Below are 27,594 nucleotides of genomic sequence, written 5' to 3' on the forward strand. Positions count from 1 at the left end.
ATTTGGAGCACGCAGGGTAGCGACATCCACACACTGCTGGGCTTGAAGGGCACGATGCTGTTTTTGCCATGTATTTTAAACGCATTTCTTTTGTTGCAGCCAAAGAGGGCAATTTGTTAAGCTGTATAGCCAGGTGGCTAGCCCTCAGACAGCAGTCTGTACTCACTACGGCAGTGACAGGCAGCCAGGTCGTCTCCATCCATACCCTACGGGCCAGGCTCTGGCTCTGGGCTGGAAGCGCCGAGCCAGGACCGGTCCCAGCACTCCCCAAGCTCCGGAGCTGCCTCGCAGCAGCACTGCCAGCACGGCCAGGGGAAGGAATACAGGAATACGCCACACGGGCAGAAAAGGAGCAGCACGGGTCCCTCCAGGGCCACCGGCGTGACCAGTACCTGCCCTCGGGCAGCAGACAGCTCTAGGCACCCCGGCCCTAGGAAGGTCTGAGCGAGTTTCCCAAAGCTGGGGCTCAGCAGCGACCGGCGACCGCTGCTCCAAGAGGGCAAACCCCCCGCTGGTGGCTCTCGTGACCAAACTTGGAGAGGTAGGTGATCAATCACGTTTCAGAGCAGTGTTTTACATCAATAACGTTTTACTACGTATTTTATTACATCAATGGCTTGAAAAAATTTTATTTGATGTCAGCAAACATTGGAAATCATAGAAAAATGAATTATGTAGAATTTCACAAAGGAATTTACCCCACTATAATTCCTCATACAGTAAAATAATTCAAAACCAAATGTTACTTTTCAGTGGCTAAGCAGTTTTATAATGCTATGAACATTCATCACAGTAAGTGTGCTGAATAATAGAAAACAGGCAAAAAAGACATTTAAAATATTACTTACAACAGCATTATTACAACATACTTTCTTTAAAATCCCAACGAGTATTTTATCACTTCAAAAGCTATACAGCATTTCCATTATATTTGCAAACTTAACCTTATACATCTTTTAAAATCTTGAAAAAACTTCTTTTAAGCAATCTATAAGCAGTTAACAAAATTGATAAAATCTACATAATGGAATACTATACACTCCAGTATAAATTTTATTTTAGGAGAATATGAATGTAAACACTCATTATTATACAACATGCATAGACTATACTGACCTTCCATCTTCTGAACTGTAACTTTCACTGCAATTGTGCTTTACTATCAACAGGAAAAGCTGCATTAATCCAGGGAGTGGCAGAAAGTATTTGCTTTAGGGGCATTGCACAAGATCACTAGATTTTGACTTGCTGAAGACAAGCTGGAGCTCATAAAATGATTTTATTTCTATTTTTTTTTAAGAGTAAGTATCAGGCCATTCATCACTGAATGGGGTATGCATAATTTTATACAGATTTGAAAAAATGCGTTATCAGAAAAAATCTCTTAGGACATTTTTGCGCTTCACTGACTCGGGGATTTATGTTCACAAACCCAGTGATCAAGTTAGTGTAATGCACTGTTTGGCTCATATTTGGTGTGCAAGAATACCAACAGCATTTTAGCGATTTAGATAATAAAAACTGAAATTTAAAGTGACAATGAGCATATTTTAATACATAATGTTTCAGATGTCTTTGTACAGGAAATAAAAATGTTTGTCAGGACATTGCTTTAAGAGATTAAGAGTTTTACTCTTATTGTAACTATTAAAAAAGTGTTCTAGTGAATATTTAATGGGGTCTTCCTGGTTGCAAACTTGTAAAAATATATTAAGATTTCATTATCCCCATTGGTATTAAATATATCAAGACAACCATTGTGGCTGCACTACCAGTTATGGCTACTATGGTCTTAAGCATCTGATTGTACATTGTTGCTATATTGTTAAGCACAACTGAGGCATGTATTTTTTTTCCCTTGGTTATAAGATTATATTACAAAAGTTGATCACTGTTTCAAACCAGTTAAACACGAATATTCAAGTAACAAGGTTGTTTTAATGGATAAGCGAAAAAAGAAGTTACCTAGCACTTTACACAACTACATAAAAATTAAATAGAACAAATGAAATTTGTTTATGCATATGCAATACACTTTTATATCTTTAAGATTTCTAAAAACTAAAACTTAAACTATCATTTTCTTTAACGATACCATATTTTGCACAATAACTTATACTTAGGAGAAATAATTTCCCATTTTCCACAAAATATATATAATTATGACATTCACATTGATAGTTTAAGAAACAAAATTTAAGTGAATATTCTATCTTACGCAGTTATCTTTGTGGACCCTTCTAATCAGAATGCAACCAGTTGATGTATCTAATGCTTGATCCATTTAAAAAAGAAAGAGAGGGTCTTCACCTAAACAAGACCAAACCATTTAAACTTTCAAAAGCTAAGATGATTTCATCGCGTTTAAAAACATAGTTAAAGAGAACGTAAAAAACTAAACGTTTAAAATACAGTGCTATTATATTGTATGTATCGACTACAATAAGATAGCTGTCAACTGAGAAGTCATTTAACAACTTTTTTCTTCCTAATATCATGAATTATACATGTTTCTCCCTACCCCTTTGGGGATGAAGCCAAAACACAACTTTTCTGATTGTAAGATGGACAGATTTGAGGGCAAAAAACGAAGAGAAGTCCTCACAGGTAACTAACTCGCCAGCAGAAGCCCTACCTGATGAATTTCACCAGCTGGGACACAAGTTTCCATGCTCCTCTCCCCCTGGCATGGATCTACCAGCGAGAAGTTTAATGCTGGAGTATTTCTAGCGAGCGACATTTCTTTCCACCAGAACTGCCAGCCGCCAGCCGCATTCGCAGTGCTGTTTGCCCAGCTTTAATCCTGATTCACACTGGCTAACAACTAAGTGTCCTCTCCCCCTCCCAGCTCCAGCTGGCGCAGGGCTGAAGGAACGCATGCAGGTCCCCCCTCAGAGCTGCCATGTCACACAGACAGCTGTAGAGATGCTGCCACAAATTTGGGTCACCGTATGTGACTGCAGGTCTCCAACAGAGGACGGGGACTAGCTCCCTTCCATCCCCTCATCACCTCAAAGGCTCTCTCTGGAGCTACCAGAACCAAGCTGCTCAGAAATGGCCGCAGGAGCGGCTGAAATAGGCCCCTGCTGGGCTAAACACTGTACCTTGCCCTAAGAAATGCTCATCTGCTCCTTTGCCTGTGCGTCACAGCTTGATTTCTGATGCTGAATCACCTTCCCCACACAAGGTTGGAGGAAGATGTAACCTCGGCAGTAACTGAGGGAACTTCCCCTGCCTTTTCTTGGGTTGTGTCCACACAGACGGAGGTGCCATCACAGCTCTCTGGAGGTAACCAAGCTGCTTTAGGGTCAGAGGACGGAGCCACCATGGCACACACACCACAGCATGGCCCAGCGGCTCCAACATCAGCACCACGTTCGGAGCTAGCCCCCGAGCTGCAGCACCTCAGCTGCAGGTCAGGACGCGGGCTAGCTCATTTCAGGTTGTGTTAAAAGAGGCTGGTGCTGCACGCTGCTGTGTGCCACCATGGCTCGAATCCTCTGTAGAGAAGAGGGGCAAAAAAGGTCCTTTTCTCCGTCTGCAAAGACACCTGTTGGTTTCTTACCACATCGTTAAGTTAACCATTTTTAAATGCTTTGTGACTAGTGTTATCTTGCAGCTTCCCACCAGGCAAAAAGTAATACTGCTGCTTCTAGCTTCTCTAAATACTGTCTGCTCAGCAGTCAACCACCCTGTTCGAGGTGCAAAGTCCCAACGCAGGACTTCCAGGAACAGCTCCAGTTCAAGCCAGCTGGACAGGCCACAGAACGGATCTGAGCAGAGGGCTGGGGATCTGCAAGCTGCATGCACCAAGTATTTGGAAAAGCACCTCTTAGATTTTAAATTGCATATTTTGGTTCAGAACATGAAAGCAATGTGTGCTTCAGAGGGGTTTAAATGGCCAATGAAATTAACCCGGTTCTTGTCCATTGAACTTCCAAGAGACCAAAAACTACTTGAAGGTTGAATTTCATGCTCCAACCCTCGCCCAGACGCCCACTGGGAGAAGTAGTTTGATGTCTTTGGCTAACAGCACTCTGAAGAGGAATGAGACACTGGGACAGAAAGTGACCTATGATAGCCAAATGTAAAAAGGCACATATTCCAAAAAGGAGAGGCACCAGAGAAAGTTGCTTTGACTTAATCCCACAGAGGATCAGGAAAAAGAAAGTTGTGTAGCACTCATTTAACAAGTTACAATGCAAATGCTGAATGCCAGGGGTTAAATAGCGTATCAAACAGTTTCAGGTTACGTATTCCCTTTTGCACTAAATAAAAGCCATTAAAATATAAAGGAATAAAAATGCTCAATTAGGGAGCTTTCTATGAAGCAAGAACACACAAATACAGTGGAAAGAATTGCACAAACCAGAAGTGTAATGAGTTACATTTACAACCTTGGACTGACCAAACCTTAGCAATAGGATTTCCTATCACTTTGCGTTGTTCAAGATCACGTGTTGACATGCCCTGTCATTTCAGAACAGACCTGACACCACTGGCATGTGCACAGGCCTCTCCTTTATAGAAAGCTCACTAACAATAGTGTCATCTTAAGAATACACAGGAAGCGGAGACCACAAGGCCATGCAGCAGTACGTACTTATACCCTACGGACCAATATTGTAAGAACTCCTAACGTGTAGAGTTACTGTGGGGCCTGCTAAGGAGCTCCTGGTTTTGCAGGTTGGTCAAAATTACGGACAGGTGTTACTGGTTCTAGAAATCCTCATGCTTAAGCAGGACGTTGATGAAATGGAGAGCTGAGCTACCTGGGTGCTTTTGAAAGAAAGTGGAGGCAGTATGGAGGAATGAGGGGAGATTAAGGCAGATGTAGCACAGGACTGGAAGCGTTTGCCTTTTTTTGGTAATAGCTGCTTGTCCACAGATATGATGCAGATGGCTGTCTGAGGTTTGCTAATACCTGATATCCTGGATAACACAGTAGTCAACACAAATTGTTCTAGGCTACAGCACCTTCTCACGAAGCAGATGCATATCTGACATCAAGAACAGAAGTAGCCTGGAAGGAAGAGGGAGGGGGAAAAAAAGAAAACATTTAGTTTAAAAAATGAATACACATAGGCTTTCTTGCATCTCCAAACTTTACCCCAGATTCAAGGTACTGAAAGCAACAAGACAACCAGCTCTGGCACATGGGGAGAATCACAGCAGCTTCCCTTATTCTGAGCAACACCAGATTTTGTTGGTAGAACAAGAATTAAGACCAGAGCTGAGGCTGCTTTATCATCAGCAATCTCACCTCACTGCTTCAAAGATGTGAGCGGGGACGGGGGACTTGCTGTGAAAACACACAGAAGGGGAAAGCCCAGAGAAGTCAGAGGGCTGATGAAGGTTTTGTTAAGCTGGTGGCCAGGCTGACAAAGCATACCAGAGGAGAGAGCACCTGAGGGACTGCTTTCAAGAGCAGGCTGCAGCTGCACCAAACTGCTCAGGAGGGTCCAGGAACATCCCTCCCAGCCCAAGGAGATCACTTACATGATAACCCAGGTCCCATTTCTCTTTGCACCCAGAACCACCCAGGCCCCCGTTACCCAGCTCCTTGCAGGAGGCGTGCTTACGGTAGCTCTGAAGGCAGGAGCCCCACATTCAAAGCCACCCAGAGGCAATATTTACACCTGATTTGCTCAGAGAGCTTGCAGACCATTAGATCTCCATTGTGGGACAACCTTGTGCCCCTTCCTCTTGCATCGTTGTAAAAAGGTGCAGGCTGGGTAGCTGAAATCCCCACCACGCTGCCAGCCCTGTCCTCCTCCCAGCCATGACACATCAGTTCCTACTGTCCAGAACAGGCTGCATCTCACTGCCACCCTGCCTGGCTCCCCTCAGCATCAGCCTGGTGTCCTCATCCCACTGTACTGCACTTGCTTGGCTCCAGCCTGGGCACTTTCCATCACTGGCCTGGGGACCAGGACTCCTATTCCACCAGTTCTTTCACCAGACCTTGCTGCCATTTGAGGTTAAGGTTGCATTTAAAGCCAGACAATCTTTGAGGGCTCAGAGAAGAAAAATGCTGCCCTTCTGCTGGTCACAGGAAAAGGCAGTGACATCAGCCACCTGTTTTTCAGACAGCTATGTACCAAAGTACAGTTACTTCTTTGTCCCACCTCCCAGCTCCGTACAACAATTTCACTCACAACCTAAGAACGCGGGTTTTTTGAGTTCAGTTTTGTTCATCTGTCACACCTTTGGACCTAGCCCCCAAGTATCAGTAGCTTCAGAGAACACATTACTGGGATTTGTGAAGCAATCAAGTTCTGCTCTTTGAACGTCTGAACAGGCAATGTACAACTGAGCCAACCACAATCAAGGTAACTTAGAAAAACATATGCAGCACACGGAGAAGTCTTTAGTCCATGTATGACAGACCAAAATTCAGCTCACACTGTTAACTGCATTTGCATTTGAGAAGATGCAGCTTTTGTGTTAAGCTGTCATTTAAAATTAGCCACAAAGGAGCCCTGTATCTAACATTTTTACATACAAACCTCTAGTGGGGTTTTTCTTTTGAAAGAAAGTGTTAATAACACATTTTTATAACGAACTTTCATATCTCAATACTCTGTAGTCTCTTGGTTAACTTTAAGCACACGCTGCCTTTGGAGAAGTGTTACCTCGGTGAGCTTCTATCAAGGAGAGCATGAAAAAAATTGTTTCTAGAATGTGTCTTCACAGAAACTGCTGTAAATTCAAGGAAATTTTGCCTCTAGGTAATTCCAGAGCAAATAGTATCACACACTTCCCTTGTTTATAGCTTTCTTTCCTTCCCTCAAGTGAAACCACTCCATGATCAAAATGAAAGAAAGAGCTTTGCCTCGGAAGACTGTAAGGTCTCAAAGCCAAACCTTGAACAGCTTAGAGAACTGAGTGCAGGGAAAACATCCAAACGATATAAATACCTATCAGGTTTCACCAGTAATCATTAAATTGTCCACGTGCTGCTGCTGCTGAGATACCAGTATCATCAGAGGGCTGCAAAATTAAGTGTTCTCTTTCCACTTTTATGGATGTCTAGAATTCCCCCAAACAATACTGGGACTGGAATATCCAGACACTGTGAAATATGCTCAGATACATTTTATTTAGTTTAGAAGTAAAAATTGAATGATTGAAGATATATGTGCACACGTATAAACTTTTAAATATATATATATATTATATTAAATATATAATATTATATATATATGTGAAATATATCATATTATACATATAAGAACTGAGCTCAGATTGGGAACTTTACATGACTTAAGTGTGATTTACCTCATCTTCCTCTTCGGACATTTTAGTGGAATTATCGGGGGATTTTACAGGCTTCTGGCTATTGGTTCCATTTGTCTCCTCTTTGCCGTGCTCTGCCTCCCACTCCTGTAGAACTTCATCTATGTTGAAACGACGTCGGTAATTTACAAAAAAGTTTTTCACTTGCACCACAGATTTGTTTCCAATCACATCAGAGATTGCCTGAAAGTCTCGGCCATATTTCCTGATTGCTAAAAGCAACAAGAAAAACAAAAGTAAAGTGTTATTTCCACAAAGACCACAAATTAGGCCCAAGTCACAGCATGAGGATCCAAAGCTGAACTTCTGTCCAGGTTTCAAGCCTTTCTCTGATTAAACCAGCATGAAAAAATCTAAATTCTCCATGAGACAAAATTAAGACTAGCCTTGGAGAAGAAAAGGAAATGCAGGTGTAGCAGAGATGAGCAGAACGAAATCAAGAAGAGCTGTGTAAATATCCCTGTATTACTTGAGAAGTTGCACAGGCAAATAACAAAGCAGTCTCCCCAGAGGAGTTTCACTTTCAGAAAGCTTGGACAAGAAGAGATCATTTGCAAGTACTCATATGGTACAATTTACATTGCTGGGGGAGGGGTTGAGAATTGCTTCCTTGTTCAGATCTGTTCTTTAGGCATTAATAAACAGCAACATCAAAACCCTTCATTAGTCGCTGAAGTGAAACACAGCTCTGAAATGTAATAGAGTTTTGATCATAACCTCCTGAAGTACAAACAGACTTGTAGTGCCATACCTTGCACAGCAAGAAGCTGCTCATCTGTGGTCCAACGTGCATTAAATTTCTGAACAACCTGCAGGTCAGAAAAATTTGGTAACTCCCATTAACATGCGCAACAACTTTCACTTGTACCCGAGTTCAAAAAAACTCACAAAACTATGAGTAATTAACTGTTAGTCAAGCTATCATTCGTTTTAGCAGCAAGATGTTTTCAAAAAGAACTGCAGGTGGTACCCGTTCGGTTAACTATGACACACACGGCGCCCGTAACTCGCTGGGCAATACAGAAAGGGAGGGAATGGTCTGAGCAGATAACCAAGAGCCACAAACTCTTCAGAAGCACCTACTTGTCTTTATCACAGACACCTTCTGTAATCTTGGTCAAATTATTTCCAGCACGAGGTGCCAGAGTTGGAAGAACAACAACAAAAGCACCGAGTGCCAAGAGAAGGACAGGCCATTAACATCTCTCCTACGTTTCTCAGTATCTAGAACCACCACCTCTCCCAGGGGCATATGGACACAACGCTGAAAAACATGGTATATCTGGGACACCAGTACTTCTGCTAGAAACCATTTTCACACATTAAGCTGCCTTTTTTTTTTCTTTTAAACTTTCTTCTTGCCTCCCATCCCCGTTATGCAACAACAGTGAACATGGTAATAGTCTTGATTCATACTGACAACTAATACAGCATCAGCCCTAGTCTACTGGGAAGATCAATAGCCCGGGTATGTGAATACAGATTAGCTTTTATCTCCACAACAAACAAGGGTCAGAAAACGATCCTACCTCTGGAAGTCTGTATTGTTCTATCCCACCTTCAAGTTTTTCTTTGAGAGCGCTGTTTGTCTGTTTAATATTCTGAATCTGAAAAGGAAGTGTCACCCTTTTAACAAGGACAGAGACCTTTGACAAACCTTCTTCCAGCAGCCCTAATGGAAACTGTACAAGTTCAGCATCCCACTTCTCCTCAGCACTTTTCTTTTTCAAAAAAAAAAAAAATATTGTATTGGAATAAAGGAATGTAGGAGCAACTGGCACATTGGGAGACCCCCTTTACTTTATCCTATCCTATCCTATCCCACCCCATCCACAACTTATTTGGAACAAGAACTGCTCCAACTTCCAGGTCTGTATAAAGCCCAGTATAAAACAAAAGCCCTGTTCACAGCAAGTAATGAATCAAAGACTGCTAGAGAGCTCTGCTTCTCCCTCAGTGCCAAGAAGGCTTCAGGCCAAAATACCAATTCTATTAAGTTTAATAAAGAGCTTGAGCCAGATCTCTGCTCTAAAAAATACTGAAAATGTTCTCATCTAGGAAACAGAGTCATGTAACAAGCCTGTTTTTCAAATATCTATTAGTAAAGACATTTGTCTGTAACATTTATCCATAACCATTTAAAAGGGAGACCCATCAGACAAACAAAAGGTACATAAAGTTTGTAAGATGCCTTTATAGGGAAAAAGAAAAAAATATCTGGCTGTTCTACAAGTACCATAGGAAAAGGTAAAGGAAATTGCAGATTGAAATCAGCAACTCTTGAATCCAGTGATACCTGAAGGAAATTCATAGTTATAACACAAGGAACTCTGAACTGCAACAAACTCTGAGAGCCAACAAAACTTCCTTCAGGTCAGTGCTGTGGATTTTCCTTCCCTTGCTTCACTTTAGATACAAAGTATGCTGCCCACAGAAGTAAAACATAAAAGAAGAAAGCGCAGGGCTGCATTAATTTATAGCACACGGCTAGCAGCTTGTCAATTAAGCCACATAATGATGTGCATCATCACCAACTAGCTACAAGTTCCTGGGAATTTTGCAGACGTGACAGACACTGCCACCAAAAGAGGCAGCTATTCTTGCACTCTCATCCATACCTGTCGCTTGATTGAGACTAATTCCATATCCAGTTGTCTGAGTACAGTGGTAGCAGCTGTCGCATTGGCAGAAACAGCCTCCACATCTTCTTGAGAGAGGAACATTCCTTTGGGAGGTTTCCTCTTTGCTCTGTTCTTGGCCTGTGTACTGTGCTTCTCCTTCTTCACCTGAGGAACGGTTTCAGCGGGTGGCACCTGGGAAATAGCAGCCATTTGACAAAATGCAATACAATGTTTTAAGTGACCAAAGAAACTTTGAGGCGAGCTATGGAGGCTGTTTTCAGGAGCCCTGAAGTGATCACAAAATCTGATTCTAGATCCCTCAGTCATTTTTCAAACCTGGATTTACGCTCTCAGGTTATAGCTAGGTGTTTTAGTGGTTCATTTTCAGTCATCCTCAAAGCTTGGAGAATGAAAAGGAATAGCTTGCAATCAGCAATAATTGTTTGTGCTGTAAGCAGTATGTGACACACACACTTTTATACAACTCTGTCCTTTCTCCTAGGCAGCTTTCAACATTTCCAGGACATACTTGTTGTCTCCTTCACCCATTCTCGTTTTGGGAACAGATGCCTAATTTTCAGTCAGTTGAATATCCTGGTTATTTGCAAACACTCCAAAACCTCTCTTCTTGCTTTCAACATCAGGTCTCAACAAATCAGTTTAGCTGAGCACCAGAAGAAAAAGTGGAGTTTGGAGACAGAAGAACACGGCTTGAAGAGTTTGCAGAGATTTGTTTTTCTACACATCAGACAAAAAGGGATAAACGAAACTTATTCAAAGGCTGAGGATGAAGGAGCAAGGTGACTACAAAGCAACTCTTCGATCATTATACAGTTTCTTGGAAGCTAAGTTTTCCTGCACAGCACTGATACATAACTGTTCCATTAAACTGATGCAGTTTGACCACAAAATTTGAATCACTTTTGGAAAAGGGAGTATTTCACACACCACTAATTTTTATGCCTTCTGTCTAAAGCACAGAATTAGGCACACACCGCTAACAGGTACGTTCGCTAAGGCGCTATACCACAGAGCCTTTCAAGATTGCCATTTGATTCTCTTAATACCAAAACCACCTCTTCCAGAAGTTACTTTCAATAAGCAACACATACCCAAGATTTATTATCCCATGGCTGGAATATTGCCCAGAATGCAGAACAGAAGAAGGGTGGCTGGGGAGAGAAGGGAGGGAGGGGAGGCCGCGCTCTGAAGTCCTCCACTTGATCACTGCCAGCTTTAAAACATTGGCTTCCCTTCGCACCATTGTTCCCCTCCTAATTTGCAGCTACATGCAGTTTCTGCCCAGTCTGCGGCATTTGCTCATTAGCAAGCATTAAAACCCACATGAAGTTGCACAAAGCTCCATGTAAGCACTTGGCTCTGCCTCCCAGAGACTGGAGAAGCCCAGTGCAGCTGCCGGCAGATAAAAGCTTGCGGCCTCTCCACAGGCTCAATGGCCAGAGCCGCACCAGAGCAGTAAAGCGGGCAATTGGCTCTTCTCAACTTTCTTCTTGCCTCTCCCAGCACAAAGAGCTCCATGAGACACAACGCCGAAGGCAAGCCCAGGAGCAAGGAATAACTATTGTTTTTTGCAGGACAGATAACAGATTTCTTTTTTTTGCAGTGGAGAATGGGGAGCAGGAGAAACCGGGCTGGCTGAGCTACAAACAAGTGAGGTAAGCTCTGCACTCTGCTTCAGAAGCAAGCACTTTGATGACTGAGCCAGGTAAATTATTCAGCATGGTTAGATGTTTCAGATCTATTCATATTTCATCTGCATACAGAATTTCACAGGATCACGCAGTAATGCCTCGCAACAAGTTCAAGATGCAGGGTGACCAACAGGCAATACCTGCAGTGCAAACATCCCAGAAGCCTCAAACCTAAGTAAAAATGGAAGTGAGTTTCAAATGATTGTTTTACACAGTTCAAAGAATGTGAAGCTCTTCTGCGTTGTGGATGAGAATCCAGACCTCCAGCAGAATGGTTTTTGACAGCTCCAAATGCTTCTAAGCCCCAGTGATATTGCACAGGCTGTGAAAATTCAAGAATCTACCCTATCTTGGAAACTTGCTTTCCTGGCCACACATTCCTGTAGAATTATATCAGCTCATGAAAAACAGAGCTGAAATGCAGGGATTTAGCAGTGCTCCTCTATTTATTCAGATAGTGCCGCTGCTATCCAGAACACTTCAGTGATACAATGCCGCTTCATAGAAACAAGGTTTCCCAAGATTTCATGGTTTAAAAACAAAGACCAAGCTCAATCCATGTAAGAGCATGGGCTGAAACAAGAGGCGTTTCCAGGAGCTGCCTCAGGAAGAGGGATGTTGAGAAGCTCTTACGGAGTCAGCATCTGAGGAAACCTGAACAGTTGCACTAGCACTGAAAGTGCTAAGAAAAGGGAAGATTCCCCCTCCAATGATCCCCAAAAGAGGAAACACAGATGAGAGATTTCAGATACTCTGAGAAATCCCGGTATTACTCGACAACTCATACAGTAACTGACACATCTCAGAGCTGGAAAAACCATCTCTGTGGGGTTGGGACAGGGAGGTTCTTTACGGTAAAAGTCCTTGGCTAGCAGTGCATCGCTGACCAAGTGGTTGAAACAACCACAACCATCAGGAACAGCCCCCCTTCCTGGATACCTGCTCTCCTGAGGCATTTTCAATCAGCCCCAGGCTCAAGTACTGCAAAATCAAATTAGCTCTGAGCTGGCTAAGCAGGTTGTCAGCTTCATTTTGCCCAGCAGAACAATCACTGTCCAGAAGAGCCCCCAGAAGACCGCCCGCTGTTGCAGCCGCAGCGTGGCCGCACACGCTCGGTGAGTTCAGGTGACCTTTGGCTGGGTGCGAGCACGCCGTGCCCTCTGCTAGTACAAAAGGGAGGGCAGTCACCTCCCATGCAAGACATTCTGCAAGAAAAAGAAGATGTATTGATGGTAGCTGTCTGCCATCTGCTCCCTTTTGGCATTAAAATAGAGGCAGCGAAGCTGGCGAAGAACAACTGTTCCTCCTGTGTCCCGAGTTTGCAGCACGCCAGCATGGCAGGGAAGGAAGCTGTAAGAAAAGGGATTGAAAGGTCTCTTTACGGATGCAAGCTTTCAGGAAACTTAGGGAGAACTCCTAACTTGATTTGTTTTTATTAAAAAAAAGGAAATTAGATGATAGTATTGATTATTCACAAGATATACTAGGCAGCTGCAGCATGCAGCTGCAGCTTAGCCAAGCAAGAATCCTTCACGTCTGGGTGTCGCTGAGGCTTTCAAGAACTCAGCTTCTTGTGAGAGTGTATGGCTGGACATCCACCCTGCTCCTAGGCAGTCACTGGAGATGCTGGCTTCTTCAGTGAAAGCAGCAACTAGGCTTTTCTGGGACGTCTGCAGAGAGCACTCTGGCATGGGTGGAGAACAGCCCAGAATACTGTGATTTTTCAGTTATTTCCCTTCAGAATAATTTATTAGAGGAATTAATCTCACTGACAGCAACTGACAAAAAAATGCTGTAGGCCCTTGCTTTTGCCTGTTGTGCAATCAGTTTTAAATAATTCTGGTGTTTTTTCCTATATATAGCCTTTTAAAAAAAAGTAAAATCAGATGATGATGACTGTCATCCCTGAGAGAAAGCAGGCTGTAAGAAATCAGGAGAGGGAGCTACTTCAAGGAGAGAAGGCCTTAGGGTAAACATCTTCCCGTACCGCTCACATACACAACCCATACTGCTGCTGAATTGCAAGATTCTTGTTTAGTAGCAGATAATCAGACAAGTTTCACACGTGAAAAGAAAAGTATACACTCTCCAGTTAGGCATCACAGGTGGTTTAATGGTTTTCAGAAGTGTCTGTTATATTGACGTGGCTCTATTTCCATCCAGAACTGTATCCCAATTTAAAGTGAAGTACCTGCACCTCACGTCAAATATTATGCTTTAAGTAGGTAAATTATTCTGCATGTAATGACAGGCTAAGGCCCCTCTGACAGACAAAAACTGGCCACACAAGATTTCTCCTTTACCATTCACAGCTGCAGTTGCAATCCTGGTGTCACCGAAATCCTCAGAACTACTGCTGAGGCCTTCAGCAGATCAAGAATCGACCTTAAAGTCTGTGCTGCAGATAAACACGCTCCTGCCAGTCTACCCAAAACAGGTCAAAGGACTTACTTCCCTTCCACCAGGCCATCCAAGGAGGGACATCAGTGCTTCTACTCCATCTCAGCCCCCAGTTAGCTTGACTTCAACCATCACCAAGGGTGGTTCAAGTGAACACAGCCAACCCTGAGTCAAAGGCTCCTAACACTCACACAGTACACCAGCATGTGATGGCAAAGTCTAGAATTCTTCCAGCTTATTTGTCTATACTTGTCTTTATCTAAGAATAATTCTGAAGACAATTCTTTTCTTGTATGACAGCCATACAAAGCACAAATAATGAAAATTAGATACTGTCAGCTTCTACATCAAGTAGCAGGTAAACACTTTCATTTGTACAGTAGTAAGAAAAGAATTATACCTCCTTTTTGCTCTCCTTATTTTGTTCAACTTCAATATCAATAGGGTTATTTCCATTTGCTTCCTCCATTTCATCCTCACTGGAAGACAAAAGCAAACAGCACTGTATTACTTTGTGAGGCTCTGTTTCTCTATAAATAGCACGCTAAAAATGCATGGATGCAACAGCAAGTCCAACAGCTTTCCTTTCTCTTTTTCCACCAGGGTGGGCTTTTTTGGGGGGTCTATGGTGTTCTTTATTTTCCCTATTTACTTGTTTTTAAGTTAAGTAATTCTTAATTATAAGGATACTAGAGACCATCTCTTTAAAGAAAGACATCGGTAGTGTATTTAGGCAATGGAAGTCTGCTCAGATGAAGGCAAGACACAAGAATTTGATTATATAAGTTATCTTTTAAAGAACAATGGACATTGAGCATTATAACTTTAGACAAACGCAGACAAAGACTTAGAATTACAGCAAGCAGCTCTAACACAGATCTCATACAGTTCTAACATTTAGCAAAAAAGATATGCACAAGATGAACTCCCTCAAGAACAAGCATAAAAATGTTTTTTCTCAGTCAAAATCTCACATTTCATTCTCCCCTGTAAAAGAAAAAGAGGCATCAGTTACAGAATAATAATAGGCATGAAATTGGGGCCATATTGAAAGTGACCTTGGCACACCTGGCCAGTTTGGCTTCATTGGAATTTTAATCAGACATTAAATCGAATATATTTTCACCATTTAGAATTTTTGTACTGTACACAACTAAAGTTAATTGCACCATTTGGGATGATGCCCAGAAACTGAAGAAAAAAGCTGATCTCATCAAAGCCTTTTTTTGAATTACTACATAAGAAAAATAAACCTATTTTGTCATGTCAAACTTCACAGCCTGGATGAGGAACTTCAGCTGGAGCAGGTATGTCGCAGCAACACCGCACGAGGCAGCGCAGAGGAACCCAGGCAGGAGCCGTGCTGAGCGCCTGGCTGCTGGGAGCAGCCTGAACTTGTCCCCAGGGGAGCAGGGGACAGCAGGCTTGGTGGGTGCAGCAGGTAAGTGGGTGCTAATTTCAGATTTAGCTCATGGCTGTCTCCATGCTGCTGCGCAGATGTCAGCTAAGGAACAAATTGCTGAGTGACTCGAGCTGGTGTCACCACCACAAGGGCAGTCACTTGCACAAGCTGCTCCTGCTCTCCCAAGCCACCAGCTGACCCTCGAGGTATTTAGTTTGTAAGGTATTTAGTTCGTACAATCGTGATTCCAACAAATAAAGCTCTCAAGCACCTCCCCACGAGCTGCATACACACGGCTCCTCGCATACAGCCCAGAAGGGCTACTGAAAACCCAGTCCCAAATGCACTGGGAGCTATTTCTGTGACAACCTGAGGGGTTAGGGAATTTCCCTGCCTACTGCAGAAGAAATACCGCAGCACTTGAGTGAGATACCTCCAGCTGCCTCTTCTCTTAAGGCAGCTCTGCTGGAGATGGGGCTGTATTCTCACCTGGGTTCAACTGTCAGCCTTTCTACAAAAGCCAAACCCCCACAGGCTTCACTTCACTCGCGGTTTGCTCATATTCCAGCAAGTTCTCTAGGCATGAGCTAGATCAAAACCCACTCAGTCATTTTGGCAGTTTTGGACATCGATCATGATTAACTGAAGAACACTTGAAATTTTGCCAGCACCCGGTGGCACAGCACATCATCAAAACTCGGGCATCCTACCTTCACCCAGCTTTATTTCCACACTCCACATGGCTGAGCTGAAAAATCCTTTGGGAGTGTGGAGGTTTCACTATTTTACACAGGGGAGGGGAAGAAGGGGAGACCAACATCAAACTGAAGGCCTGGTGCTGAGCTTGCTGCAGATATAAATCGAGTTATGCATTTCCAGTCCAGCTGCCTTCTTCAAAGGCTGCAAAATTACAGCACGTGGCAGCCCATACAGTTCTTTCCCAGTCACCTCTTGGTCAGAGGTGCTGCTTCATCCAATAAATAGATATATGTTACCAGAGAGGTATATTCCCAAATTGCAGTACTCACATATATGAGCACAGGAAACAAAATAGAAATAGTATTAAAAAGATCCTTGACTACACAGCACTAGACAAACACACACTTCTTATAAGAGATTTTCTCTTATAAGTTACTAGGAAAAAGACAAAAACAAGCAGGATGCGAAGGAAAAAAATAATCAAGACAACCTTTGCAGAGAAGAACAGAATGGGAAAGAGAAAGCCAGGTCAGAGAAAGCCATCCAACTACTGAACAAGCTGGCTGGTAGTATTCTCCCTGGCCCTGCCTGTTAAACGAGTATTGTTGATCTAGTGAAAAGATGGGAGAGGTTGGGTGAGTCACTGGTGTGATACCTCTCAACTCTGGCAATATGCATCTCTTCCCCCTTCCCAAACAGGGCTCATCACCCAGCGCTGGAGCCAGCACATGGCTCTCTGGGAAGCACGACAGCAGTGACTCCTTTGAGGGAAAAGCTTTTGCAGAACATTGCCCAATGTGGTTAGGAGTCTTCCAAAGCCATGCACACACCTCCAGATTGGGCAAGTTGCGTTGCAAAGATGTAAACTGCATTTTACTGCAGGTTGAGGAGGCACCCACATCGAGCAGATGGACTTGCTGCTGTTCAGAGGGACAGCTTTCCCCCATGCACCCAAGGCCACAGCATTGCTGAGGCCCTGGAGCTGAGCTCCAGAATTAGGCAAGGTCACCGAGTGGCAGTTCTAACTGGGCAGGTATTTGTAGCCATACACACACGGCCACTGGCTGACCCACTGTCTTCAAGGGCACACATCCAGGGGGCTCCAACTTGCAGACAAAGCTGCACAAGCAGGAGTCAGGCTCATCGGCAGAAGCTGGTGACCTCCTGACCACCACCACCCCCCAGATCCTAACACAACCAGCTCCTTGGGACACTGCTGTCGGAGGTGTCATCGTAAGCTCCCCTCTTCCTGGTCTAACTTTATTTTTCTCAGGGAACAGAGCTTGGCCCAAAAGCCTCACACTGGGAACAGTTTTCCATGGGAAAGGCATGGGAAAGAGGTGTGGGTGCACATGCACAGGCTGAGGGGTGCTGCACTGGAGCCTGTGCCCCAGCTGGTGCGTGTTCTCATTCTACTGAGCACTGCGTAGAGGAAATAAAGGCAGATTTCTAGCTCTTTTATGACTTCCTTTTATTGTGCTGCTCATCAGCTTTTCTGGCTCTGCTGGCAACAGTGCCAAACAGCTTGTAAACATCAGTTTTAATTTCATTTTCTCCACCCTCAAGCAGTATCAGAGAAAAAAGTACCTAGAGTGCTGGGATGGTGACCCCTCCACTACAGGGCCACCAGGAACTGCCCAGCGTTGGAGAAGGGAGCACATTTAACTGCTGCCAGATTCCTTTTGGCTTAGAGCAAAGCAAAACATGCACAGCAGGGAAGAAGGGGTGGGGAAAGAAGGAGTGGTACCAGGAAACATTTGGGGGGAAATTCCTACACCTAGTTTCTTACAGACTAACAGTAACGTCTGAGGTAGTCTAAGGAAATCAGTGGGCATCAATACACGGCCTTTCTGCTTGCAAACCTACCTTTCCTCACGTTCCCTTTTTTGTTTACGAGCATGACGGTCCATCACGCTAGTTTTAGTCCTTGTCTTCTTCCAGGAGTAGTAAAATTTCACCAGGCTGGCTATTGATTTGTCAGGAAGCTGTAAATTAAACATGTATCCTTTTATACGCTTATATGTAAAGTAACCCCAGGAGTTCACCCCCAGTTGGTTTGGTTTTTGTCAAGGAACTTCTGATTCTCTACTTTGGATTCTCTGAAAATTTCAAGCAAGGCAGTTCTGAAACCTTTCAAATAAAAGAAAGAGAGAAAAGAAATCTGTGGGGGACTGTTTCAGGTTAATGCCTACCATTTGGGACAACAAAATCTATAAAGAGCATCTCAGCAAGCCTCCACTGACCAGCCAGGTAGCTGGTTCCCTTCAGAAAAGAGGAACATTCCAAGAACAAATCCAAAATGGATCCTTGAAAGTGAGCAAACAGTTTTAAAAGCCAACACAAGCATGTGTAAGCAAATGTAGGAATTGCTGAACTGCAGGCTACATCCCAAACGTATCTTTGATGTCAGGTTAAAAAGGCCCATTCACACCATTCACATGATGAAATCTATTCAGGTCTCAACAAAAGATGCTTTCAAAAGGTGAAACATCATTGTATGGTTAACTGAGGATATCGGAAAACCACAAGTCAGATTTTTTTTTGTCCTCTTACACTAACTATGATGCCCTGTAGCTACGAGAATAAAGTCTGCCTCAGGAAAGAGTAAAGCTACTCTAAGCCTAGCTCTCTACTTCTGAGGTGTTCAGCATGCATATTCTTACACAGGACTTCTACGAGGTGAAAGACCAGCCTTTCTCTGAAGGAAATGTGTTTTAGATAAAAGTCTGATTCAGCTGGGAGGGCAGGATGGCTGGGGAGGAAAACAAAACTGAGCATCAGCCAGACCTCACTTACTAAGGCACTAGAGGTGAAGTCTTCACTTGCAATTAGCTGGTTGGCAGACTGCACACTGACCTCAGGTCCTACTGATGGATCCCACCACAACTGCCAGGCTGGTCCACAATGGCACACAGGCACAAATCCACCTGCTCCAGCAGAACACGTGCTGTGCCCCCTCGGTGAGCTGCTTTGGCGTTGTGTTGCCAGCAGCCACGCAGCAGGCTGCTACGTTGGGATTACCGAGTTCCACAGAACAAACTCAGGGACAAGGCTGGTTGTGACAAACATCAGCTTGGCTACAAGCACACGCTACGAGTGCCAAAACATCAGAATCAGCTCCGGTAAATAACGCAACTCACTTCTCATTCCTGCCTTCAGTGACTCTCCCTCTGTTCCAAGCCGCAATGGTGCTATTGGGCCAACAGATAAAAACTAACAGCTAACACGCTCCCCAGTTCCTGTCCCCTGCTAAACACAAAGCTTCGTGCCATTTAATTCCTTCCATGCAGGACGGTTTTTCTGGGAGCAACAGCAAAAAAGAAAAATTGTTACCCAGGAACAGTGTATGAACTCGGCTTCCCTCCCTGTATGGCTATGCACTTCACTCGGGGACAGTCACATTTCTGCACACAAACTGAAGGGTGATTTTTTATTTATTTTTATTATTTTTTGCTTTGTTGGTTAACCAAGCAGCAGGAAGGTCTTTACATTCCTCTTTCTTTTTTTTTTCCCCCCCTCACCAGGATATTCCCTCCCTCCATGTAAGAAGAGAGGAATAAAGAAGAAACTGGCTTCACTCTTCAGGAGTCCCCAGCACTCCAGGTTGTCTGTATGCCCATGGCATGTGGGCAGCCCTATCACCTGAACAGGCAGCAGGAGCCCCCAGGACTGCAAGATCAAACGAACATCAGTGCAGGTACATTCAAGGAAGACGTGAGGAAAGCAAGCCTCTTCCTGCCACCTTTTTGAAAAGGGACCTTGCAGCTTTCCTTCATGCCTATGGGGCAGGTTGCCTTTCCCTTTTCAGCAGGATCAGGGACACAGACCTTCAGGTGTGCTTTAAAGAGGCTGAACAAACTGCAACTACATAGGCTTGCCTCAGGAAGTCACAACCATGGTTGAAGAAGAGTGAAGAACAAAGTCTGGTTCCCACCCAGGTGACAAACAAGTCAAAGAAAGACTCAAGATTTAATTAGTAAATAAACAAACATCTAACATCCCATCCTCTCCATATTTCAAAAAGGATCTCTCATTACCTTTTGCTTGAAATCAGCGTTTTAACATCCTGCTCCCTTATCCCACACACACCCCAGCGATTCCCTTTCATGCAGAAGCCTACCCTTGAAGTTTTCAATCTTAGTTTTAAAAAGATCGCTAGCAATTGGAAGCAAAGGGCTGAATACTTGAAATGATATATAAACCTCCACCACAGCACCCACTGACAGTCCCAAATCACATTAAATACAGACTTCATACTCAAATAAAATGAATTCCTAAAAAGCAGGCTGCAAGAAAGGAAATCAGCTTTGCACAGAGATAATCTTTACTCGGTGTGTGGGTGGGCACGTGTGCACAGACCATGCCTGAACTCCAGCTGAGACAAACACTACCATGGCACATAGGGGACCGAAAACCATAATTTCCAGCCAATAAAAATTACACAGTCAAAGTTTATCCTGAGCTGGTAAAGCACTTCAGGAAGACGCTTCTGCAGAAGCTCCAGAAGCAATGCTGTTTTTATCTAGTCACGGTATTATTTTTCCTCCGACATCCCCTTTGGCCCATTTTCTCTCAAAAGCATTAGAGCAGTTCAGCACGATCAGCACAGGAGATTGTCCAACTGCCTGTTCTGCTTTTTCACTCCTCTGACACCACTTACCATCTGCTGGATCCTGTGAAAGGTTTTCCCATGGAAACTGAAGGCCTGTTCAAACAAGACCTTGTCTTCCACCGTCCACTCATCTGGGAATGGAGTAAAGTTTGGCAGATCTGCCAGAGACTTCTCGATGTTGTGCTTGTGCCAAAACAGCATCCCGAGAGCCTAGAAACAACAAGGACACCGCAGGGACAACTGTAATCACAAGTTGTATTATCATATGCGTGCAAAGGGAGAGCCACAGCATTTTTCTCAGGGAACACGTTGACCATCGCTTTTAATTCTCTGCTCCATCAGACACTTCTGTGTGCCAGAAACCTGCAGTCTGCCAGGTTTTGAGGAACAACTGAAATTGACACAGACCATGGAGGTAGCAAAGTAAGAAAGGAGAACCAACAGAGAAAGGGGAGAAGAAAATCAAAGAGGTGGTTCCTACTTCACTAATCATGATCTGCACAGGCCAGCTAAGCAGAGCCTTGGGAAAGCTACCTACAAACCAGGCTGGACTTTAGCACTGACCAGAAGTTCCCTGACCTCCCATGGCTTCCCGTGCAGTCAGGAGGACAGTTTAGTTGCCTGGGGTTCCCTATGGGTGTTTAGGGGCTTTTTTTGAGGGGGAGGGCAAGAAAAGGCAAGAAGGCGGGGGAAGAACGAGGAGAAGGAAGGGGCAAAGGGTGCACGGAGCTCTGACTTGCTGCCGAGACGTCCCCGGGCCAAAAGGAGGAACAAACCTCCCTCGTTTTAGGGGCTGCTCATTTGTTCCCCTCAACTACATCTCGTTTCACTGTGGTAGCCTCCGGCACCTGCAAACGGCCCTCCTCCCGCCTGCCCCGGCGCTCCTGACAGCCGCCCCTGTCCCGAGGGTGAGGTGTGATCACACGTCGCTACATCTGGCGTGCCAGTGACCACCGCGAGTCATTTTAGGAAGGCCTGACTCCGCAGAGCTAGAAACCAGCCTTTCACAAGAGCTGTGAAGTGAAAACAGCACCTAACATGCTGAGTAAAACATCAGAGGAACCCGCTCAGCGTATGCAAACTCGGTTTGGGTTTCGCAGCCTTGGTTACCCTCGTCTAGTAGTTTCATCCTGTCCACTCAGAGCTACAAAATCCCTCTGAGCCTGGGGGTTCCCCACCGTGCTTCGCTATGCAAAAAAGCAGTTCCTCTTGGTGTTCTTGCTTCATGGAGATCTGCCCGGGACCGGACTGCAGGCCTTATCTTATCTTGCCCTGACCCTGCTGACCTTGCAGTGCCACCTAAGCACCTCTCTCCCCTGGTTCAGGAGTCCCTTTGCCAAGACACAGGACAAGAAGGGCTTGGGCACGGCCCAGTCACCAGAGGTGGCCCAGACGCCACACACCCAGTTATCTCCATCCACCTTGAAAAGTGTGAAACTAAAGAAACTATTCTGCAGTCTTGAAGGACCAAACTTTCTTTCCTATCATCCCTCCTAGCTTCAGATAAGTGCTATACCAAATGCCCCTGTGGGAAAGCAAGGGGAAGGCATGGAGGGAGCCATTTTGGTGCTAAACACTGCTATGGCAGGGCCAAGGGGAGAGCTGCTCCCACAAAGCAAAGGGTCAAAAAAAAATTAAAAAGCTCTTCCTGAGTGCTGTGAGAAAGCAACAGATTCGTCTAAAAACAACCACCACCACATAAGATGATGGCTTATTACAAACAGCTGACACCCCCAAAGCACCGAGAAGCTCTCACACACTCCTTCACCCTCACCGTGCCCACAGGGAGCTCTCTGCCCTGCTCCACACGCAGGCACGCACCTTTGCCAGCCTTGTTTGTCCCCGGACACCTGACCCAGGCTGGCAGGCGAGCACAGCACACAGCCAGCTCACTGCAGCGCTCCCAAAAGCCCGTAACCTCTACACCTCAGCCTGCTTGCCAACCCCAGCCCAAGCGGGCTTGCCCTGCCAGAGCCTGCCCTTTGCCTGCCTCGAGCTGGCGAGACCGAGGGGGCTCCCTTGGGCACAGCCCCGAGCCCTCTGGCAGCAGAGCCAGCAGCGTGGTGCCAGGCCACCAGGGAGAAGGGACAGTGACACAGGAGCCATGCTGGCACGGGCATGGCCAGCTGGAGGGCTGGAGCATGGCCTGGCCGGCCTGCCAGACGGCTCACAGCTCGCTGCCACAAGCCAGCACGTCCTCACTGCCATGGTATCAGGCATGGATGGCACAACAGGAGTCTGTGTTACAGCCGTCAGCCAGAAAGCTGCACAGGAGACCGGCTGTCTGGGGGTGCACGTGTGGGAAAGGCCTGCCTCAGCCAGCAGAGCCAAATCCTGAAGGGGCCAAATCCTAAAGCTCGTCCTGCCTGGCTTCCAGGGGGGCTGTATGGGCTCTTCCAAAGCTACCCAGCCAACAGAGACACTCATGGCACCTGCTGAAGAGAAAGTGTCCCTTGGTAACACAGGTCATGGTACAAGGCAGATCCTTTCCACTTATTTCCTGGAAGCGCCTCGCTTGGTAGTCTAGGAAATCCCAAAGGACCTGGGACGTGTTCATCTCCAGAGCACTACATGAGAGCGCTGGAGAAGAAGTGGAAAAGTTTTTAGAAGGAGGGACATTTTTAGCTCCCGTGCCCTGGTTTGGAGAGTCCCAAAACTTCTGTACCCAGAGGAGGGGTGGGCAGGGGGAAGGCAGATGGGGAGGAGGTGCTATGAGGAAAGGGTGGGAGGTATCTATTTCCAACATTAAAATGAACGCAAGGCTGCTAGCCAAATAAAGTTTTCCAAACTACAAGAATTCGGTTTGTTTAAAAATCACAGGCTTCATTTTCATCACTCTTCTGGATCAGTCTACACTCTCCAAATATTTCTCCACTGAAATGACAAAATTGGCTTTTATTATCCTGAGCTTTTATTACTCTTTTAGCAAACATTACCCACAATTTCCAGTACTTGGATATACCTATCTCAGTTGAAGTGAGCCATCCAGGATTTCATCTGGATTTAAGCATGCAGCCTTTCAGTGCTTTTTTGTTCTTTTTATTGGCATTTTCTGCTCTTAGAAACTACAAATATTAACTCTGATCATCCTGAGTTTTCAGAAACTTTTGCTGGCTATTTCGATTTTAATGTTCATGTCCCACAAGAAGTCTTTCTGAGGATGAATATCAACCACTGAAAGCCTGACTCAAAGACAGCAGAATCATTTAAATAAACCCCCTGCCTGACCAAATCACATACTTCTATGGTAATGGCTTCTGCCTGAAAAAATTCATAAATTTTCAAGTTTTCTTAGAATCCCTTTGTAGAGATTACAGTATGTAATTTGCCAATACAGTAAGTCATAAGATTCCCCGCCTTACCTTTCCGGGCAAGTGCATAAGGAAACTCTGTAGAGAGTTCAGAAAAATTTCCCCAGTCACTACTCATCTCCCTAGGCAAGTGTTGAAATCGATGTTAGTTAATATATGGAAGATTAGTACACAATCCTAGACTGAGTGGAGTAAAGGAGAGGTCTGCCCCTTGAAACAGGATTTCAGTCCCTGAGCTGAAGGCAGTGGCTAACCTCAGGGACGGCTGGTGAAGTTGTCTACTGGTACTGCACAGACACCTAAGAGCTCACTTATAAATAGCAAAATCATCTGCAACACATTTTTAAGGTGTGTAGCCCTGGATATGGGTTTGTCTCAAAAGAACATGATGGTTCAATAGCTCATTAATAATCCAAGATATCCATGAAGCAGCTGTGGATCAGTCAACTGGAAACCACAACACAAGCAGGCAGCAGTCCAAACACACGTCATTGGCCTTTTTAATGTTGTTTAGGGGTTCCGAAAGCGTTCAACAGGTGGTCACCTTAGGACGCTTAATACTTGTGGTCAAACTCTTCTAGAAACTATGATGTTGCTTTTGTTTTCTTCTTTTGACGCTTTATGTAAAATTCAAGGTGAACTCTATAACCCCAGAGCATAGGTCACCATTAGGAACAGCCACTTTGGGGAGAAGTAAACAGAAGAAAACAGAGAAAGAAAGAAAAAAAAGCACTAGGGGAAGAAGAACTTGCAGAAAGTCATTTAAGTCGAGTTTTAATACCTGCTGAAAACAACTTTTTAAATAAAGTAAGCATTCAAAGGATTGTTACCTGCTCCATATTGTATCCATGCTTCTCTTTAGCAATGGCAATGTATTCGTCCACTGAAAAACAAAGAGAAGACATAAGGGCATTTCATACAATTATCTCTTCTTCCCTTCCCAGGCTAAAACACAGTCCTGCAGCTCTGACTTCAGCCATGGTCTTTGTATTCTCCACACAGAACTCACATAAAGAGCTGCTGTTTACAACCAGTCAAGAAAGGAAGGAAACAAAAGAAAAACAGCCAAACTACTCCATATTGTCCTTAACAAGCTTAAATGATGCGTGATATCCAAGCCAGTTTCAATACTTCCGAAACACAGCACATAATATTTCAAAACAGGTATTTTTGAGTTACAAGCACAAGCATTTCTCCCATGATCTGCTCCCATTTACTCTCTGAAAGTTTTTCATATCTTCTTCTAGTATCAAGTTACCAACCTTGTTCTCCAGAATTGCAGAGATGTGAGTCCCAACTCTTTTTTTTTTCTTTTAACCCCCCACCCCAAAGCAGCTGTTTTCTTAAGAACACAACACCCCAAAGACAACCCATACCCTTCCAAAACTGCCAGAATCCTAGTGTTACACAATCACTGCAGCTATCTTGGCAAATTTTTCGGTCCCTATGCCTCAGCAATTCTCATCTTGGACCAAACCCCACCTCTACATACCAGGCCCCTGCGAGTTTTTTAACCTTTATAACACGAAGATGCCCTGTGGAGTTGTATTTTGTACAGACAAACTAAATCCCAAATGTTTCTCCCAGTAAGAGTGACTGAGCTCACGTTACATCCAACTGCAACTGGAGCTAAGGCAGCATCCAGCGCTGTTCTTCCAAAATGTGCGTCCTTGCACTTAGCCATCATTGGATGTGCCATAATGATAAAACCCTTGAAAAATAAGCTAAAAGTGAGCCTCCTACTTCACTTGACAGAGCAGAGGATGCTGGAAGCATTGGTTGTCTGTAGGATTTCTGATGTGCAAAGTACCGGGAAGGCTTCGAAGAGGTACACGTGGCCTGAGTTCTGACTGGTGTACAAACACTGAACTTCAAGACAAGTCATTGGCAATAAGCTCAAATTCATTCTCCCTTCTTTTTCTGCACACACACAGGGAGGGATGCAACCAAATTCCTGTGCTGGGCATCCAACAATGACGTGGAGAGCACGCACAGCAACTAAGGAAGGAAACAGTTCTGCGAGCACTGCAGCTGAGGAAGCCACATTTCCCACGGTTTGTGCCTCATGATTAACTTCAGCTCTCACACGTGCTGCTCCCATGCCTTTTGCTCCATGAGAACCCACCGTGACGTGCTGCTGTCTAACAGCATAGCATTTCTTAAAGCCTCCTCTTCATGCCAGGACACTCCTTGATTCTGTCTTCAACTGAGAAAACTGAGCAGTGAGCTCAGAAGTTATTAGGCAAAACAGAGAAGACAGATCAGAAAAGGCACAGCAGCAGAGCACCAGCCTCCTGGTTTCAGCTTGTCAGCATTAGAAACAAATGAAATCCAGGTGAAGCAGACAGCCCGTCTTACTAGGCAACATGGCATTTGATACCAATGCCCAGCCTTGATTTGGCAAGATGCACTAACTCATTTTCACACTTTTTTTTTTTTGCAACACCTTTATTTTGTTAAATGCCATGGAGAAGCCTGTGAGAACACTGACACAGCCGCATGTCGCGGCAGGAGAAGAGCACGATGCACGTCAGCGAGGACACCCCACAGAGTTCTTGCTCTCCCCACCCACCTGCACACAAGGGGCACTCCCAAAGGCTGACGAGCCTGTTTGTTGGACCACACTCGGGATGGGTTCACTAGGTTTTATCAGCCCTCTGAGGAAAGGTGGAGCCGCAGCCACTCGGTTGCAGCCCCGCAGCAAACATGCATCTGTCTCTCCAAGTCAGCAAGTTGGTTCTCAGGACAGTGCTGGACTGGGATAAAAACCCTCCCGGCTTGCTGACAGCCTTTTCTGGTGTTATACAAACATCACAGAAGAGTTGCACAGCCAGTGGAGGTGACAGGATGGTGATAGAGGCTTCTCGGGCTGAAATTGCTGCATTGCTGAATTGAACATCCTGATGGTTTCAGCAGGGTAGGAACCTCTGAAACCAGCCTTGCCACAGGAAGACAGAAAAGGTCACAGAACCACAGCCCGAGGAGATAACAGCATCCAGGAGGACCACGTGGGGACAGCAAAGGGAACCGCCTCTTCACACACCATCCTTCCCTCCACCCACGGAACAGGGAAGGGAAGAGCAGAAGGATGTGGGCAGATGTGCAACTTCGGATGCTCCCAGACTTCATAAGCACACCAAAAGCAGAGGCTGCCAGGAAATCCTAAGTATGGCATTTCCCAGTACTTCAGCTAAGTGCTCTTGGCTTCCTCAGGACAGGTATTCCACATGCAGCGTGATACATTTTGTCTACGGGGGTGGTGAAGGAAGGGAGGAGGGAAAGGAGTTGTATTCTCTGAAGTCCAAGGCTGAATTAAGCCCCTGAATGCTAAGTACTGCTGCATTAACCAGCTCGCTTCACTGGAGAAAAATCTACGGGTCCTGATTTGACTTCAGCATCTTATCCTTTAATATATACAGAGACGAGATGAGGTCATTCTGCTCTCCAGCATATTACATTTCTTGTGCCAGACACCACAGGCAATGAAAGCATTCTTCTCCCCTCCCTTGCTCCCCACCCCTAAAAATCATTGCAGCCT

The 27,594-nt window shown here is 44.8% G+C and overlaps 1 protein-coding gene across 1 annotated transcript in view; it reads right to left on the reverse strand.

Annotated features, from left to right (window-relative positions):
- Positions 1-582: 582 nt before the first annotated feature.
- The window catches only part of RCOR1 (REST corepressor 1), an 80,771-nt gene continuing 53,759 nt past the window's right edge, over positions 583-27,594 (reverse strand). Inside the window, exons 4-12 of the mRNA XM_068682709.1 lie at positions 24,887-24,939; positions 20,794-20,955; positions 18,000-18,118; positions 14,433-14,511; positions 9,918-10,112; positions 8,829-8,906; positions 8,051-8,108; positions 7,282-7,511; positions 583-5,023 (exon numbers count right to left, since the gene is read on the reverse strand). Coding sequence (XP_068538810.1) covers positions 4,982-5,023; positions 7,282-7,511; positions 8,051-8,108; positions 8,829-8,906; positions 9,918-10,112; positions 14,433-14,511; positions 18,000-18,118; positions 20,794-20,955; positions 24,887-24,939 — 1,016 coding nt within the window. The 3' untranslated portion in view covers positions 583-4,981. The remainder of the gene's footprint in view (positions 5,024-7,281; positions 7,512-8,050; positions 8,109-8,828; positions 8,907-9,917; positions 10,113-14,432; positions 14,512-17,999; positions 18,119-20,793; positions 20,956-24,886; positions 24,940-27,594) is intronic.

Source organism: Anas acuta, chromosome 5 (genome assembly GCF_963932015.1).
Source record: "Anas acuta chromosome 5, bAnaAcu1.1, whole genome shotgun sequence".
In the NCBI taxonomy this organism is placed as follows: Eukaryota; Metazoa; Chordata; class Aves; order Anseriformes; family Anatidae; genus Anas; species Anas acuta.